This window comes from Podarcis bocagei (genome assembly GCF_964188305.1).
Source record: "Podarcis bocagei genome assembly, chromosome: 6".
NCBI lineage: Eukaryota > Metazoa > Chordata > Lepidosauria > Squamata > Lacertidae > Podarcis > Podarcis bocagei.
Genome location: NC_138130.1, coordinates 30,927,123 through 30,946,298, shown reverse-complemented (window position 1 = coordinate 30,946,298; position 19,176 = coordinate 30,927,123). Strand labels below are relative to the sequence as shown.

General features: G+C 42.1%; 1 protein-coding gene across 2 annotated transcripts in view; it reads left to right on the top strand.

Annotated features, from left to right (window-relative positions):
• Positions 1-18,879, top strand: part of SLC9A2 (solute carrier family 9 member A2) — a 29,400-nt gene extending 10,521 nt beyond the window's left edge. For both annotated transcript variants that reach the window (XM_081198345.1, XM_081198346.1), the window contains exons 3-12: positions 722-972; positions 3,396-3,613; positions 4,608-4,810; positions 6,494-6,583; positions 7,937-8,007; positions 9,864-10,025; positions 11,755-11,857; positions 13,827-13,952; positions 14,278-14,368; positions 17,860-18,879. In XM_081198345.1, coding sequence (XP_081054471.1) covers positions 722-972; positions 3,396-3,613; positions 4,608-4,810; positions 6,494-6,583; positions 7,937-8,007; positions 9,864-10,025; positions 11,755-11,857; positions 13,827-13,952; positions 14,278-14,368; positions 17,860-18,185 — 1,641 coding nt within the window. In that variant the 3' untranslated portion in view covers positions 18,186-18,879. The remainder of the gene's footprint in view (positions 1-721; positions 973-3,395; positions 3,614-4,607; positions 4,811-6,493; positions 6,584-7,936; positions 8,008-9,863; positions 10,026-11,754; positions 11,858-13,826; positions 13,953-14,277; positions 14,369-17,859) is intronic.
• The last annotated feature ends 297 nt before the right edge of the window (positions 18,880-19,176 follow it).

Sequence of the window (19,176 nt, the reverse complement as noted above, 5' to 3'; positions counted from 1 at the left end):
ATTACTGCATTTTTTTTAAAGCAGCAACGTGGACATTGTTCCATGCAGTGAGCCACAGTTTACCCTACATGTAGCATGATCCCTGGGCTCATGCGCTCCTCTATCCTCTGGTGTGGTCATGAGGAGGAGATCAGAAGTGATAGCTTCTGTTTTCAGTTGACTGCATGTGGTTCATCATGTCTGAATGAGGACAAATTGTGGGTAGTTTTAACTATGGCTTGTCTGAACAAGCCAACTTCAACCATGGCTAATTATCCTGTTGGGATAAACTACAGTTAACACTAACCACAGTTTGTCCTAGTTCAGAAACTAGGTTGGGCCGGCAATATAAAAAGATGAATGGAATAAGAATCTGATGTTTGCACATTTTTCCTATATGAAGCAGCATCAAGTCAGACACATTTTAAAGCAGCTACTGTGCTGCACTGCACTGACTAGACGAAGATAATCTAGATCTATTACATCTACCTCTGATGTAATAACCTTGTATATGGCTAGAAAGAACGCAAACATACTTTGCATTATTTCAGGGCAATTGCTTGTCTAACTAATGGGATGAGTGACAGATCATTTTCACTGGGATAGTATCATGGTCTTCAGTTACATCAAACTGTACTATTGTCTAAAATTACATAGTAGCAATATTACATAAATTAAATTTTCCAATTAAAGCTACAGCGAGGATTCTAAAAGAAGTTTACTTTTTCTCTCCCTTTCATAGGTCCTGTACAACCTCTTCAAATCTTTCTGCAAGATGCGTACAATTGCGGCTGTTAGCATATTTGCTGGAATTGCTAATTTCTTTGTAGTTGGAATTGGCGGAGTTTTGATTGGAATTGTTATGGGCTTTGTAGCAGCTTTCACGACACGTTACACCCATAAAATCAGAGTGATTGAACCACTGTTTGTCTTCTTGTACAGTTACCTGGCATACATAACAGCTGAAATGTTTCATCTCTCAAGCATTATGGCGTACGTATCCATGAAAATATACTGTGCTAAGAATACCGTGGATATATTAGAAACATTAACCTTTGCTCTTATAAGACCACAGCCCAATGCTGACTCAGTGGGAGCAAGACAATGATAGAGTTTTGTTCTGCGTAGACATGCATAGAATTTCACTGTCAGTTGACTAACTTCTTGTCATCAGTCAAGATGGCAACTGGAGGGGTAGGTGCATGCCAGAGTTCAAATTCAAAGCTGGGTTTTGAGCAGCTTTTTATCCAGATCAGTACCTGAACTTCTAGTGCCTTGTTTTTACTGATAAAGCAATGCAAATTGGTCAGTGCAGGAACCTTTTTTGCTTTTGAATACAACATTTTGTATGTACTTACTTTTAAAAATCTTGCATGGAACAAGTAGAACATCCCCCCCCCCATTTACTCATGTTAAAATTTCCCATTTAATTTATTTTTCATTTTGATCCCAAGTAAAGTGACCCTAGTGAAGTGAAATTTAGAAGCACATTGAAACTTTTGCAAAGTTTAGTAGCAGGTCAACGAAACTTGATGACTGCATCCAGTGATCTAGATTTTTCCAGTCACCAGACAGAAACTGCCTTGTTTGTGCAAGGTGACTTGCATTACTGGTATAACCATGATGAAATGCAGATTGTATTATCATCAAACTTTTTTCTTTCCCTTTCCTGCTGTAAAGATGGTTTTAGATAAGTGAATATGATTGCCTTAAGTGTGCTTTACCCAACTGAAATCAATAGAATAAAATATGCCTGACTCTTTGTTTGATAACTGGGCACAGAAATAAAATAAAAATTAGGAGAGCAGTGGCATCTTCTTAAGACATATGATATTATTAAATGCTCTGAGTCTGGTGCAAATCTTGAGTAATAATGATATATTCTAGCCATTATAGCTGCAGTTCATAGTTATACTTTGACTAGCTAGCATTACAACGGTCAGATACCATACATTGGCTATGTGGCTGATCTTCAACATTCCATTGCAAACTGCAAACTCAACAATCAAGCAGAGGTTGTGTTAATGGGTGGTGATGTGATGAATTCTCCAAGAACTGCTTGGTGACTCGCTTCACATCACTGTCTTCCCCCAGTGGAGCAACCTCCATGCAGTTTACTTGACCTGCAGTCACAGTGATGTCTGTTGAGCTCTTCACACTTTAGTTGGGAACCAGAGTAGTTGTGGACCATAGGCCCATGGCTTGCAGACTCATGTGTCCTCTGCAGGTTTATGGTGCATGCAACTGTAGCTGAAACAGAAATAATTGAAAACCACATAAACTTCCTGTTTTCTACCTGTCCCCAGCAGATGTGCCTTCCACTCACTCAAAGCATTCTTTGTATCTCACCCTTTATGTTTTTTAAGTTACCTGGCTGATTTAAGTATACACCCAAAAAATGTGGCATATAAATGTAACCATATAGGTTTGCTTCTACATGGTGTTTGAAATGGCTGATTCATGTGTGAATCTAGCCTTAGTTGGCAATGGAAGACATTTGATAGGTGCGGCTGTTCAACATCATGGAAGATACCTTAGAGTTCAAAATTAAAACAGGAAGCATAGCCCTAGGTCCACCCACATAAGATATCTGTTTGAAGTTCATCCTCTGTCATGAAATGGCATCTTGTGAAGAGTGAAATCATGACACGCTGAATCCCACAACGCTGAGTAACTAAAAAGGAGACACTTAATTATAGCAGTCAGCTGGTGCCCATGGTGCACTGTGGCAGCATGTAATGTCCTTACAGAACAGCAAAGGAAACAAGCGTTTCCTTAAAGAATGATCACTTCATTTTCTGCAAGTAAATTGAAACGGAGCCTTCCCTTTAAAAAAAAGGTTAGGAACGAAGCGATGTGTGCATGTTAATTTACCATAACTCCCTGGCACTGCTTTGCAAACAGGTTTTTAAACTTCCTAGCATTTAAACATCAGTTGGTAATATGAAGTTATGCAAGAGACTTGCTGTTCAGGAACAGTGAAACAATGTCCCCTGACGCACACAGATCTCTCAGTCCCATTGAAGTCCACGCAGTTCCCTTGTATTTACTAACCCACACAATCAACCGACAGCATGATCCTATCAAATGTCTGGTTGGAAGGAAGCCCCAATGAGTTCAATTGGATGTACTCCAGCGTGTGTATAGGATTACAGCCTAAATTCTCAGAGCTCTTCCTTCCTGTTCTAGCTAAAGTTGGTTCCACCTTTCAGTCAATCGCTTTTTGAACCTCTCCATGTATTTAATGCTTCAATAGCAGCTGGATTGCTGAAATGGAAACTTAAGCAGAATTTTGCTAATCTGAGGAACCGCCTTAAAACTTTCCTGGAATAACAGGCTATGCTTTTTGCATTGGGCTGTGTAAGCTTGAATGTAAGTATTTTGGAAGCGGAATTAAAAGTTGCTTTCTTCTGCAGGATTACAGCTTGTGCTATGACCATGAGTAAATACGTGGAGGCGAATGTTTCTCAAAAGTCCTACACCACAATAAAGTACTTCATGAAGATGCTGAGCAGTGTCAGCGAGACCCTGATCTTTATTTTCATGGGCGTGTCCACAGTTGGAAAAAACCATGAGTGGAACTGGGCCTTCGTTTGCTTTACTCTCCTGTTTTGTTTGATTTGGCGTGCACTAGGTAAGAGACACTTAAAACGGTATAGATTGCACTTCAACATACTTTACACCTGAAACATGCTTATCTTTTATGGAACAGTGTGCTTGACCAAAAAAAAAGAATGAAAAGAAAGCTGCCATCAAGAGAAAAAGCAAAAACTGCTTGAAAGAAAGACATGTTCTGGACACAGAAGACTGTGGGTCAATGTTATTTCAAGTGCTAAAGTAAATCAGTCCGCCAGTCTATGTTTAGGGAAGCTTTTAATGTTTAGTAGATTATTGTATTTTAATATTCTGTTGGAAGCCGCCCACAGTGGCTGAGGAAACTCAGCCACATGGACGGGGTATTAATAATAATAATAATGATGATGATGATGTCAATTTGGTTGGCTTCTGTGCTTGGGAGTGGTGTGGTGTCTCACATTTTACCGGCAGCCCGTCTGCAACACCAAAATTCAGGGCCTCCTTCCACTTCTCAACTTCCATTCTGCATTATAGTTGCAGCACCCCTGAAGCTTTGGTTCCAGTGTGACCAAATCAGTTGGACTCCCGTAAATCCGCCTCCGTTGGTGGGAATGTTACTGTTCATTTCAGGCAGTGAAATGTTTTGAGCTGGCCCTGGTAGGGGAGCTTTTTAAAATTCCTCCTCTTGATTTAGGTTATCATGATACTTCCATTAAGAAAGTGTCCTTGGTTCAACCCCCACCAACTACAATGAGAAAAGTCTCAGTCTCTCTCTCTCTCTCTCTCTCTCTCTGTGTGTGTGTGAGAGAGAGAGAGAGAGAGAGAGAGAGAGAGTGCTGTGCAGGAAGTGGGGAGAGAAGTGGAGGGACACTCAGGTTGCTTGTGCAACAGAAGCCCTTGGGAAAATGTCACATGTAAATAAAACTTCTGCACCTCCTTTTCATATGACATAAAATGTAATATAACTTTCTTACATTTATTTTGGGAACATTATTATATTTGTCTTAATTTTAAGGCTCTGAACCATGCTTGTCTTTCTATATTTTCCTTAGGAGTTTTTGCATTGACTCAAATTATTAATGTGTTCCGGACAATTCCTATAACATTTAAGGACCAGTTTATTATTGCCTATGGAGGCCTCCGAGGAGCCATATGTTTCTCTCTTGTTTTCTTGCTTCCTTCTGCCGACTTCCCTAGAAAGAAGCTTTTCATTACTGCTGTTATTGTGGTGATATTCTTCACAGTCTTCATTCAGGTAAGAATATCCCTCTTTTGGGATGTGATTAAATAGTTATTTGCACTAAAACCTGCAAAGAGCCCAGTCAATGTTCCTATTACTTATTTTGGCCATGGGACTAATATAGTACAGTGGTACCTCGGGTTACATATGCTTCAGTTTACATACGCTTCAGGTTACAGACTCTGCTAACCCAGAAATATTACCTCGGGTTAAGAACTTTGCTTCAGGATGAGAACAGAAATCGTGCTCCGGCGGCATGGCAGCAGCAGAAGGCCCCATTAGCTAAAGTGGTGCTTCAGGTTAAGAACAGTTTCAGGTTAAGAACACACCTCCGGAACGAATTAAGTACGTAACCAGAGGTACCACTGTATTGGCACTGACAGCCTGCAAGTAGACCAGTACCAATGTCATCTGAAACTTCTACTGGAATAAGTGAATTTACTTCCAAGTGTAATTCCTTCCTCTTGTCCTCCTAATGTCTTGTATGATTATATTTTACTTGTGTAATGAATATTCTGTAATTTGGAAGAGATATCTCACAGAAGGACTTATACACAACTTAGTAAATCATATTTTGAACTAGTTAACACATCTTGTCTCCAGCTTTACAGGCAAATTGCAAAATCAGTTTTAAAAACAAAGATTGCAATTCGTGACTTGCCAGTAATATCTTCCTATATACATAAAAATGTGAGGCTGTCGTTATGCTGCAGTCCACATGGCCGCCAGTAGGAGGCCGCACCAGCTCCAGTGTGGTTGGCAGGTGACACAGGTGAACTGTTTCATGGAGGGGAGAGCTTCACAGAGCTTTTTGATAAACTGCTTTGTAAATTGGCTGTCTCCCTCTGTTAAACATGGCTGCAGCAACATGTAATGGAGAAGGGAGGTGCTTCATTCACAAAAGGTGGGCGACCTGAGAGAGGAGGGGGAGGGCAGGTTTGGCTGAGCTGCGAGGAGGTGGGTGAGGTGTAAAGGGAGAAGGGGTTGGCCAGGTATGGAGGAATCGGAACGAGCCGGGGTGGCAGCCTCTAGTCATTCATAAATTTGACCCAATGCATTTTACAGCTTGTTGACTACCAACCTCATTTTATCCGGAAATGTAGTGGCTCACAGAGAACATACTTTGCTTTTTGCCCTTTTAATACCACAGATAGAAATCTAGGAAGCTAGCTTATTCCAGAGCTGTGTATACACCACACATTTCAAGCACCTCCCATCAGAATCCTGGCCACTGTTGTTTACTCCTCATAGAGCTATAATTCTCAGCGCTCTTAACAAAATACAGTTCCCAGGATTCTTGGGGATGTGTGTGTTTACATATATGCAACCCCAGGTCAGACTGGTTCTCCACCTAGTCCGGCATGGTTTTCTGTGAAAGACAACAGATTTCTAGGGCCACGGACAGTTTTCCACAATCACCTACCACCTATATTTCTTGGGCATCTAGATTCAGACATCAGCAGTAGATCTTTACAGTCTGTGCTGCCTGGTTTCGAAAATAAGAAAAAGAAAGAAAACCAGGTACGTTTTGGGGGACTTTATTGTGCTGTTATCTGAGGCAACATGCAACTGTCCTACTGTTTCTGAACATTCATTTACCAAGTTACACGCTGAACAGAATATGAGAGTGACACAGTGGAAAGGAAATTTTAGGGCTGATGTGATTTTCATGCTTGTTTTTGTGTTTCCTGAAAACAGGGAATAACAATTCGTCCACTGGTGGAATTTCTGGATGTTAAAAGAGCAAATAAGAAGCAACCAGCTGTTAGCGAGGAAATTTATTCTCGGGTATGTTGGAGTTTTGGGTGTACAACATGTGCTGAATGTTTCTTCTTTGGTGGGAAATAATGTGCCATTTATAACAGGTGCTTGTTACATGAATTAATTCATTTTGGTACTGCATGTGTCACATACCCGTGTGTCTTTGAGTTCGTGGATACCTTTTCAGCTTGCAGTTCTGGCCTAGTGTCTCATATCACATTCCCGCCCCCCCCCCCACTGGCAATCTTAAGATAGTTACTTTAAAACACACTAGTTAGGCACAACAATTTAATTCGGTTTAACCTTTATAGCTCAGTCCCTCATGTTTGCTTGGAAGTACGTTTCAACTGAGCTCACTGGTTGTTAACTCCCAAGTAAGTATTGAAGCTCAGTTAAATTCTGCACATAATGAAAGCAGGGGTGTGATCTACTCTCTATAGACACAGCTGTGCACATGTGGCTCAGGGCAAGCTTCTTACTTCACTTCCCTCTTTCCCCTGGAGCCTGAGCTACTGGTATACCAGGATGCTGGAAAAGAGAAGTATGGCTTCTGATACATAGATGAGACACGCACATGCCACCCTTTGAAACTAACAGCTGGTTAGGTGCAGTGTGTGATAGTAAAGGTAAAAGGTAAAGGACCCCTGGATGGTTGAATCCAGTCAAAGGTGACTATGAGGTTGTGGTGCTCATCTCGCTTTCAGGATGAAGGAGCCGGCGTTTGTCCAGAGACAGCTTTCTGGGCCATGTGGCCAGCATGACTAAACACTTTGGGCACAACGGAACACCACGATGGAAACACCATTTACTTTCCTGCCACAGCACTACCTATTTATCTACTTGCACTGGCATGCTTTCGAACTGCTAGGATGGCAGGAGCTGGGACAGAGCAACAGGAGCTCACCCCGTTTCTTGGATTCGAACTGCCAACCTTCCGATCGGCAAGCCCAAGATGCTCAGTGGTTTAGACCACAGCTCCACCCGCTCCCCTGTGCAATAGTGGCCAAAGGTTAACTGGGGTGATACGGTTGCATGAATACCATACATTTAAAGTACATGACTTCCCCCAAAGACTCCTGGGAACTGTAGCTTATACGTCTCAGCACCCTTAACAGACTATAGTTCCCAGAATTCTTTGGGGTAAGCCATATGCTTTTAATGTATGGTGTGAATATAGATTTAGAGAGAAGAAAGAAATGCCATTTTCTTTCAGCCATTGTGTTCTTAGAACTGGGTCATTAGCTTACAAACGTTGAATGACTTTAAGAGAAGCTTAGATAAACAATATTTATATTGGCTGAAATTTTCCTCAGTGATTGCATGTGGCTTAAGTTTGTGGCACATACAAAAGCAAGTAATAAGTCTGTTTCCACATTTTAGTTCTTTGATCACGTGAAAGCTGGAATTGAAGATGTGTGTGGACACTGGAGTCACAACTTTTGGAGAGATAAGTAAGTAGTGTACTGAAACGTTAGTGGGGTGTGGGAAAAGTGAGAAGCCCATATTGTTTCCTCAGTTCAATAATTACATTCTGAAATCTCTCAATGATTTCTATAAAGCATTATTTTTTGTGGCTTCGTAGATGAGATGATTTTAGCAAACCTGAATACTGATATTAGTTTAAGAATTTTCACTAATCAAACTACATGAATTAAAAACCTGACTTTATTTCAAAAATCCTACATTCAAAATACAAGTGTTTGTTAATAATCATGAGGTAATCTGCTGGGACTTCGGTTTAGCTATTGGACCATTCTAGTTCAAATGTGTTGTTATGAAGTGCGTAGTTTGTGTCCAAACTTGCAGTTCTTCCATGCAAACCTGACACTCCTTTTTTTGGATCTTTTGACTTTGTGGCCCGAGTGTGTCCTGAAAGTGGTACTTCATGGAGTCAAAGAATACCACTGAGTATCATTCAAGCATCTTATCGGAATAACATGGAATTAGCATACAGTGGTACCTCGGGTTACATACGCTTCAGGTTACATACACTTCAGGTTACATACGCTTCAGGTTACAGACTCCGCTAGCCCAGAAATAGTACCTTAGGTTAAGAACTTTGCTTCAGGATGAGAACAGAAATCGTCCTCCGGCGGCGCAGCGGCTGCGGGAGGCCCCATTAGCTAAAGTGGTGCTTCAGGTTAAGAACAGTTTCAGGTTAAGAACAGACCTCTGGAACGAATTAGGTACTTAACCCGAGCTACCACTATATTTCTTAAAAAGGTGTTAATCAGGACTCGGACTTTCACAAACAGCACGGTATCAGTAGCCTTAACCCCTAATGATTCAAGCTGCCCATTCAATCAGCATCCATACAGGTATATGGGAAAGTTAGGATGTGGGAAAATTGGTCAGAGAATGTCTCTCTGTGTGTAGGGTAGCTGAGGCTAGAAGAAGCTTGTGGGCTGGACGATAGAGGCAGGGGGAAGAGAGAGGATGAGACCAAGCAGTAAGCTGCCTGGGAATGTGAAAGGGCGAGGGGCTGACTTAATACCTGAGAAAAGGTGGCTTATGGACGGGAATGAAAAGTCTGACAGCTGAGGGACTTGTGAGGAGACAGAGAGTATTTGACACCCGTCCTTTATTTCTGTGAAGCTGGAGTTCGATGGAAGGGAGATGGCTTGGAGGCCCTTCCACACCAGGAAAAATATCTAGAGGCATAAGAAAGAGAGAGACTAACAAAAGCTAATAACCCCTCTTTCCTTTCTCATTGAAGTCAGGATGGGTACTACACCTGGACTAAGAGGTTACAGTATTGGTTAGAGGTCTTGTCCAGGCTTCCTCAACCTTGGCCCTCCAGATGTTTTTGGCTACAGCTCCCATGATCCCTAGCTAGCAGGACCAGTGGTCAGGGATGCTGGAAATTGTAGTCTCAAAGCATCTGGAGGGCTGAGGTTGAGGAAGCCTGGTCTTGTCTCTTCCTGGCCTAAAAAGTGGAAGGTGAAAATTAACAGTAACTGGGACCATCCCCTTTGGTTACTTCTAAGCTGGGAATTTTCTAATTTGCCAGGCAGTTCCAAAAAGGAGCAGAGGAAGCAAAAGGATTAAGCTGGAAACTATAACAGTGGGAATAATTCAGGGGTGCTCACTGTGTGTGTCATATAGGAAGCATTTCAGAGCATGTCTTCCACCTGTCTTTTGGTTATAGCTCAGGCTGCTCCTAGTCTTGCCTGTGAGCAGATTTTTGGCTGCCATTCCCTGCACAGGCTATCCATATCAAAAACTGAAAGTTGACCTTGTAACAGTGTTTAGAAGACACTGCAGCATTTTAGAATTTAATCTGCAGCATTGCTTCCGCTCCTCACAGGTTTATAAAGTTTGACAAGAAATACTTGCGAAGGCTTCTGATTAGGGAAAGTGAGCCTAAATCAAGTATAGTTTCCCTGTACAAGAAACTTGAAATAAAGCATGCGATAGAGATGGCAGAGTGTGGAATGATAAGTACGGTACCATCGCTGGCTTCTATAAGGTAAGTTGAGGGCAGTAGGGTGCAATATCATTGCTAGTTTGAATCTTGATTAAGTTGCATTTTGAAGTGTGCATTCTACAGTTGCCAAGTCATAGCCAAAAGTGAATTAAACAGTATTTTCTACATCTAGGATTAACTAGTCTTCCAGATGGCTTGCAATAGAAGAAAAAAACAGCTTATAATAAAAAACAACAACTTATTAAAGCTAAATACAACAATGGCTGTACAATATCCAACACCAAGAATAAAACACTTTAAATGCCTGGGATTTATTACTATTATTATTATTTGGTGCTATAATTACAATAAAGTAAGTGGCATGTGAACTTCTTCAAGGAGAACATTCCATGACCAAGGTGCCACCACTGAGAAGGCCCCAAAACCTGTTGTATCTACCCATTGTATCTACAAAAGTGGAGGCACTGCAAAAAAGGCTTTTAATAATGTTATTAGTGAATGGGCAAACTCAATGAGAGTTCAGTTGGTAAATTAATCAACCAGAGCTGCAACCTCTATACCCACTTACCTGGAATAAGCCCCATTGAACTTCCTTGAACTAGTTGAAATACACAGGATTTTAGCATCAAACATCCAAGCTGTAATCCTACACACACTCAGCTGTGAGTAAAGTCCATTCAACTCAATGGATCTTGCTCCTGAGGCCCATGATTCTGCCATTTTGCTCAATACTGTCTAGCAGTAGCTTTCCTGGTTTTCAGACTGGAGTGTCACCCAGCCCTAACTGGAGATTTCAGGACTTGAATATCAGACCTACTGCAGATACCCAACCAGTAAACTACAGCCCTTCCACAAACAACCTGTCTTACTGTAATACAGAATGGCAACTGACATCTTGAAGATAGTTTTTCCTTCTAACAATTAATGCATGCTTTTTACTGTGAGGTGCCATGATATTTTTTACACTGAAATTACTTCCTGTCTGATGTTTTCAAGTTTTCAAAGCAATCTTCAGTCAGTTGACATACCCACCAGTAACAAATGTGAACAAAATTCTATCATGGTTACATTTAAAAGAACACATGGCTCAGTCCTATTTGGGATTTTGCTAGAATTCTATTTGTGTTCTTGCATATATCTTGAAATTGTCTGAAATGTAATAGCTATAGTTAGACCAGCTGGGACTTTTGGTATAGAAATTGTAAGGATAGGCCTTCTCTGCCCCCCTCCCCCGGCACCATTTATGGAGAAATGTGAGTAACAGTGAAATTCTGTATACTCAGAAGTAGCCCTGCTGAGTTCAGTGGCAATTACTTCCAGGTAGCTGTGGCCTTGGGACACGGGTGGTGCTGTGGGTTAAACCACAGAGCCTAGGACTTGCCGATCAGAAGGTTGGCGGTTCGAATCCCTGCGATGGGGTGAGCTACCGTGGCTCGGTCCCTGCTCCTTCCAACCTAGCAGTTGGAAAGCACGTCAAAGTGCAAGTAGATAAATAGGTACCGCTCCGGCGGGAAGGTAAACGGCATTTCTGTGCGCTGCTCTGGTTCGCCAGAAGCGGCTTAGTCATGCTGGCCACATGACCCGGAAGCTGTCTGCGGACAAACGCCGGCTCCCTCGGCCTATAGAGCGAGATGAGCGCCACAACCCCAGAGTTGGTCACGACTGGACGTAATGGTCAGGGGTCCCTTTACCTTTACCTAGCTGTGGCCTTATTTATAGTAGTGCAAGTTATTACATATTTTCCTTTATATTTTGTTTCACCTTCTTACAGTGAACTTAAAGAAGAAGAAGAAGAAATAAGACCTTCCTATCCTGCCAAGATGGATGATATAAGATACATTTTAACAAAAAATCTCTATCAGATACGGCAAAGAGTAAGTAGAATACAGCATTAATGGAACACCCCGTGGTGAATGTATCTAGTTTCTCAGCTGGCAATGTTTTTTCCTCCCTTAATAAAATCACCAGGATGCCATCCTAAGCAAACTTACTTGGAAGCCATTTCCATTAAAATCAGTGGGACTCGCCTCTGGGAAAATGTATTTAGGATTAGTGTATGGGAAAGCTGATAAATAAACATGGTAAAGACAAAGAAGTATGAGAAGTTGTACTCCAGGCTTTATAAAATGTCTTAAGAAGAGGAGTTTGTGATAGTTTTCTAGAACACAAAGATGTGCCACTCAACACTAGGCATGAGCATAAATTCTCAATATTCTGAGCTACACACACACACACACACACAAACACACACTTAATACATACACAGATTTAAGGTGATGTGCATAGGTAAATTTCACAGTAGCTTAAAATAGTTCCTTCTCCGCTGGTCGTTAAGAGAACCCTGTGCGGCCAACCTCTATGTAAATAGGATGTTGAAGCTTATTGTAGCTGTTAATGTTCACGATCCTATTGTTTAAGCTGGAATTGATCACCCAGGGTTTCTGATGATTAAATACAACTCCACATAATGTATTCCACTGCATTTTACAGTGGACCCTCCGGATACGAATTAAATTTGTTCCGGGGGTCCATCCGCAACCTGAAAAGTCTGAAGGCAGAGGTTCTGCTTCTGCATGCGCACGATTGAGCACTTCCACCCATGTGTGTGGCACACAGAGCGCTTTTGCGCATGCGCATGCAGCAAAACCCAGAAGTATACACTTCCGGGTTTGCCGCGTTCATAACCCGAAAGTTACGTATCCAGAGCGGTATGTAACTAGAGGGTCCACTGTACTGTGTGATAATATAGAAATGTCTAAATGGGCCATCTCTTTCACATTCCTGTTTGTACGATGCCCGTAATGGCGTCTGTCCTTAAAATCTTTATAGACCTAGATCCCATCAGAGCAGGGAATTTATATTTTTGAAGGAGAGTGAACATTTAAAAAATGAAGAATTATGTCCAATGGTTTAGTGCAAGTGAAAAGTAGCCTGTTCAGCTGATCCTTCTATCCTCCTCCTCCACCTCTTTCTTGCCATCCTTGCATCCGCTGAAAGCCTTCTCCAGAGGATTGGGGAGCCTACTGAAGAGGAGGGGGAGTCCTGTGGGGCTCCAGGGCAAGAGGGAAATCACCCAGAATGGGGTAGGGGGATATTGCAGTTGCAGTTATGAACACGACTTGCAATGCTTAAAATTCTTATTTCTTGTATGCTTTACTGTGGCGATCACACAGGGTCCCCGGACGGTTCACCGTCTATTGATCCCTGTGCCACCACTTTATTTCTCACTGCCACCACCCAGGTCCTACCTGGTACAATACTGAGTCCAGTCAGGTTTAAATTGGAACATAAACTTCTGTTTATTTATTGCAGTTTAACAAGCTGTGGTTTCATAAACGGTATCGGTCAATTACAATCATAGGGTGCCTATTCAGACCTATAACTTCCGCTACCTGCTCTCACTCACTAAACCACCTCTCAGATATTTACTTGTCTTCCTAGCTCCTAACTGTTCCTGACTCAACTTATTTTGCTACACTAACTCAACCTACCCACAGCCTCTATCCCAATTCACTCCCACTCCAACCAACCACCCAACTCCCAACAAACTCCCCTTTCGCCCATCCCAGAGCTGGTTTTATAGTCCCTCTGACTCCACCCCCCTTGTTTAACTATTTCACCTCCAGCACTCTCATATGTTAACATCACAGTAACAACCAAACAACAACCCAAGGTCCAAAGGCTGAACAAGCATTAAATTACACACCTTGGTTGCATATAATTCATTGTAAACATTCTAGTTTGAGTTTCTGTGAGATTTCTTAAAGCACTGAATTATAGCTCGTTTGCAGCCCTATACCACTCATGGCATTAATATGGCCGTTGCTTTTATTCTCATTTCAGACTCCATCATACAACAGATACAGTCTCGCTGAAGATGCAAGCGAAAAGCAGGCAAAAGAAATTTTGATTCGTCGCCGACACAGCCTGAGGGAGACCGTGAAGAGGGGCAGCAGCATGTCAAGACAGGTACTTGTATAGCACAGAACTGTTGAATTGTAGAGTTGGAAGGTACCACGGAGGTCATCCAGTCTAGCCCCTGCAATGCAGGACTCTTTTGCCCAACGTGGAGCTCAAACCCACGACCCTGAGTTAGTCTCATGCTCTACCAACTGATCCATTAGAGTTTGCTCAAGGGAGTTGAAAAAATAACGGCCCCATCACAACTCACAGTGTAATATGTATTTTACACTCTTGCACTTGTCCCCAGGTACAAAATGTGTCAGAAGTTGCCGTAATCATGCATATATTTCACTTTGCTTGTATAGAACACATTTCATGTTTCTTTCTGCAGGCGGCAGCCAAACCACCCCGTTATCTGTCACTGCCTAAAAACACTAAACTCCCCGAGAGAGTACGGAAAAGAAATCAATCTTCTTATAAAGGTAATACAGTTTCTGAGTAAAAAGAAGAGTGAATTTGGCTTTTGTTTCGTTTCGTTAATGAAGTGGTTACCTGGAAAACAAGCAAATGTGCCAGAGAGGATCGTAGGTTGTTTCCATACTTTCCAAGAGAACTGCTACTCCCTATGCAAATAGGTCCATTTCTTTCACTTGCCGAAAAGGCGCTCTTGGTGATTTTTTGTGAATTGGTGCATGCGATTGCATGTATGCTTTGTATACAGTGGTACCTCAGGTTACATACGCTTCAGGTTACAGACGCTTCAGGTTACAGACTCTGCTAACCCAGAAATAGTGCTTCTGGTTGAGAACTTTGCTTCAGGGTGAGAACAGAAATCGTGCTCTAGCGTCGCGGCAGCAGCAGGAGGCCCCATTAGCTAAAGTGGTGCTTCAGGTTAACAACAGTTTCAGCTTAAGAATGGACCTCCGGAACAAATTAAGTACTTAACCTGAGGTACCACTGTAGTATGTTTGTACAGTGGTACCTTGATTTACATACGCTTCAGGTTACAGACTCCGCTAACCCAGAAATAGTACCTCGGGTTAAGAACTTTGCTTCAGGATGAGAACAGAAATTGTGCTCCAGCGGCGCAGTGGCAGCAGGAGGCCCCATTAGCTAAAGTGGTTCTTCAGGTTAAGAACAGTTTCGGGTTAAGAACGGACCTCCGGAACGAATTAAGTACTTAACCCGAAGTACCACTGTATATACTCAAGGGATAGCATGGTAGCCATTGGGATGGCAGCTGCTTACCTGCTCAGATGAGTGACCAACAGTGGCAAGGAGCAGCAACTGCGGCTGCCTGCATTCTATCTAGAGAAAAAGGGAGAGGAAGGAAGGAGTCTCTAGCAGGGCAGTGCACCTAGCAGGAAGGGACGTTATCTGGCTAAAGCCCCAGCCCTGGAAAGGGGTATGATGGAGCCATATTTGCCTCTGCAGCACATCCCCATCCTTTAGGCCTTATATTGTAGATCTTATCTTCACAAAAACCTACCAAACTTGTTTGGCCAGGGACAAAAGCGGAACATGGGATGAAGTGGCTCTATCACTGCACTTTTAATTTTCAGGGAGGGAGAAAGAAAACTTACTGTCCTCCTCTGACTTTATAGCCCTAGGCCCGGATCCAAAGCTACTTTAGACACACCCAAAAGCTTGAACGTACTGTACCATTCTTGGCTTTCCTCCTTTGCACTGCAGATTCTCAGCCATGAACTGCTTTGGAACAGCTCCATTGTTGCCAAAGCAGTCAGGGAGGTGCCTGCTTGTAGAACCACAAGCCCAAAGGCCCAGGGTGTGAGGAGCTAGTTGTGTGATCCTTTGGATCTCAGCCATCGATTCACCACAATGTTGAGTTCCCAATAGCACTGTGTTGTGTATTCACCTGTTCCTTTCATACCCTCTGCTTTAAACACAACATCTCTTACTCAGCACACGCACGTGAAGGAAAAATAATAAACAAATAAATTGTTATGTGAACATCAGGTTCAAGCAAATGGCAACAACTTTTGAATGGTTACTGTGGTGACTAGGACACTTAGCCAGATTTTCATCAGATTCTTGCAACTGTGTCTAATGTCTTAGACTCTTAAGACCATGGGTAGGCAAACTAAGTTCCGGGGGCCAGGGCTGTCCCATTTGCCTTCTAAATCCGGCCCGCAGACAGTCTGGGAATCAGCGTGTTTTTACATGAGAAGAATGTGTGCTTTTATTTGAAATGCATCTCTGGGCTATTTGTGGGGCATAGGAATTCCTTCATTTTTTTTCTCTTTTCAAAATATAGCCCGGCCCCCCACAAGGTCTGAGGGACAGTGGACCGCCCCCTCCTGCTGAAAAAGTTTGCTGACCCCTGCTTAAGACCTTGCTTGTTAGTTACATGCCGTCGCAAAACAGCTTTTTTCATCTCAAAAATCTGTCCTAAGATGTCATGTTCTCTCTCTGGAACAGGAAAATAACGACAGTGTTGTTGTTTATCTGCCTCTTGTGATTTCCCAAGCTTCATCATTATCATCATCATTTATTTATTTATATGCCGCCCATCTGGCTGGGTTGCCCTAGCCACTCTAGGTGACTTCCAACAAATTAAAACATCAAACACAGTAAAACATCAAACACTAAAAACTTCCCTATACAATCATCACCACCCAATGTTTTCTTTGCTTTTTCTCAGACCTGAAGTTTGGCAATTCTTTTTCCTCACAATGCAATTGCAGCACCAGCCTGTCCAGTGTGGGCAGACAAATATAACATCTCAGGGCTTCTGTGCCTTTAATTTAATATCTCCTGTTTGCAGGTCTAACCTTGCAACTTCTTCTCCTGCAGAGAATTCCTTACAGATAGCTTTGAAAATTATGTAACTCTTACTTAAAAGTAAATAAGCACTCAGTTCCAATGCAACATCCATGTTTCCCAAACTTGGGTCTCCTGCTGCTGTTTTTGGACTATGATTCCCATCATCCCTGACCACTGGTCCTGCGACCTCTCACTTGAGAGGACACCAACAACTTTTCTGTCTGGATTTTCACTGTTTGAAATCTGGCAACCCTAGTATAGACAGCTTTGGGTAGGTAAGCTTGTGCAATTTTCACTACAGAGCTGGGGAATAATGTGGTACATGTCCCAAAGTTAAGTTGCGAGGGTGGTAAAAACCTCTGCAATATGTCCTTCTCCCATCATTTTTGTGTACTGAGACTGACTGTGCCCTCATGTGGTAAGACTTGGTATTAGTAGTGGCAGCATGAACTTTCGTTTTCATTACACCCCGCTCCCCCCCGCTGCGGCAAACCTTAAATTCCAAATTAAAACTTGCTGGCAAAAAATGACAGTGTAAGGATGCGTTTGGCTATGGCAGGAAGCTGGACCATAGGTAATGAAATGCACCACAGTTTTAGGAAACTAGTAATACATTACACCTGGGCACTTGCATGATTAAATACATGATGTGTGGGGAAGGATAGTGGGAACTCACTTTGTTGCTGCCCCCAATCTACATATGGGGAAGCAGACATGTGTAGGAGGGCACTTGCTTTATGCAAGTACAGTGGTACCTCAGTTACAGATGCTTCAGGTTACAGACGCTTCATGTTACAGTCTTCGCTAACCCAGAAATAATACCTTGGGTTAAGAACTTTGCTTCAGGATGAGAAAAGAAATTGTGTGGCGGTGGTGTGGTGGCAGCGGGAGGCCCCATTAGCTAAAGTGGTGCTTCAGGTTAAGAACAGTTTCAGGTTAAGAACGGACCTCCAGAATGAATTAAGTTCTTAACCTGAGGTACCACTGTATGATTTCCCCCTACCCCATGGCGTGGAACCATGATTGCACTGGAAAGCATAACTCTGCTCTCTCAATTCATATAATTGTTAACGGTGTTAGATTAACCCCCCAAACAGGGCCATCGTTACATCATGGTACTTTGCGTAGTGAAGCATTGGGCATGCTGAGATTTTGTTTTGCATATATTAATATATACTTTAATTTACAGTACCGGACGACAGCGATTCTGAATCTGACCAAAGCACAGTGCTGAATTTGAAATCCCAAGCAGGAAAAATTCTGAGAGACCAGAGGCTTCGACAGCAGCAGTGTAGGATGGAATGGAAAAACGAAACGGAGAAGAACAACAGAGAGACGGCAAGCCAGGGAAACAGAGGCTTCAGACAACCACTTTTGCCAAGGCCAGCATTTGGCGCACTGAACGAAGAAGAGTCAGCGGAAGATGAGGGACCTGCCAAACCACTCCCACCGCCTCGTTTAATCCGACAGGCTTCCAAAAGGCCTAGTGATAAATCCGAGAATAAACCATATTGAAAGCTGCTAAATGGAGCCATTAACAATGAACAGCAGTGGGAGGCACTTTAAACTGGACAGATGGAGCCATTTAAGTTCATGGGTACTGGTTGGGGATGGGAGGGAAAGAAATCATGTTATTTCACTACGTGAAAAAAACAAAAAACTCTTCACCTTCTGTGGAACCAAATAATGCAACTATTTTGTTTTATATTTTGTTTTTAAACTTCTGCGATGAAGATATGTTTTATCAGTTAGATACAGTACTTTTGAATGTAAATTGTGTTTTGTGTGTTTGCCAGTGGGAGGTTTGCAGTATAAGTTGCACTAAGAAATTGCACAATGCACTTCTTTTTAAAAGAATTCATCCTCAGAAAGCAATTCTAAGAGTGCCTGATGCACTGAAACACAATTAGGTGTTGCAAACTGTGAAACTGAACAAATGCAAGAGATTAAGGCCGCAGTACAGCCTTTTATCATTTTGCCCATGCAATATGGAAGTTGCTTCTGAAACCCAAATTCTAACACTATGTAAAGATGTAAATGGAAAAGCTTTTGTTTCTATTGCCATGCTTTTTACTGTAATAGAAAAGTGGTATGAGAATATACTGCTCTTATGCATTGTCAGAAATGCCCCTCTACTTGATAATTCCAACAACTCTTTGGATTTAGTTGTTGAAACTTATCACTTGAAATATATTAATTTATAAATATATATGCACTTTTCTGGAGCATTTTGTCATTTTTGTCTTAAACCCTCATGATTGGATAGTCACCTCAATACGCTGTTTTCAGTCCAAAATTGTTTCGTTTATTGACTTCAAAATTGAATTTGATCCTCTCAGTAGGTTTTATGGATCTGGATTTTATTTCACGGAAAATACAGTTATATTTGCTTAATAAATGAAAAGATATATATACAGAATGGCAAAGTGTGAAATGAAGCATAAACTGGATGGGGCTATGAAAAAATATGATTTTGACAAACATTTCCCAAGCAGTTCTAATAGCA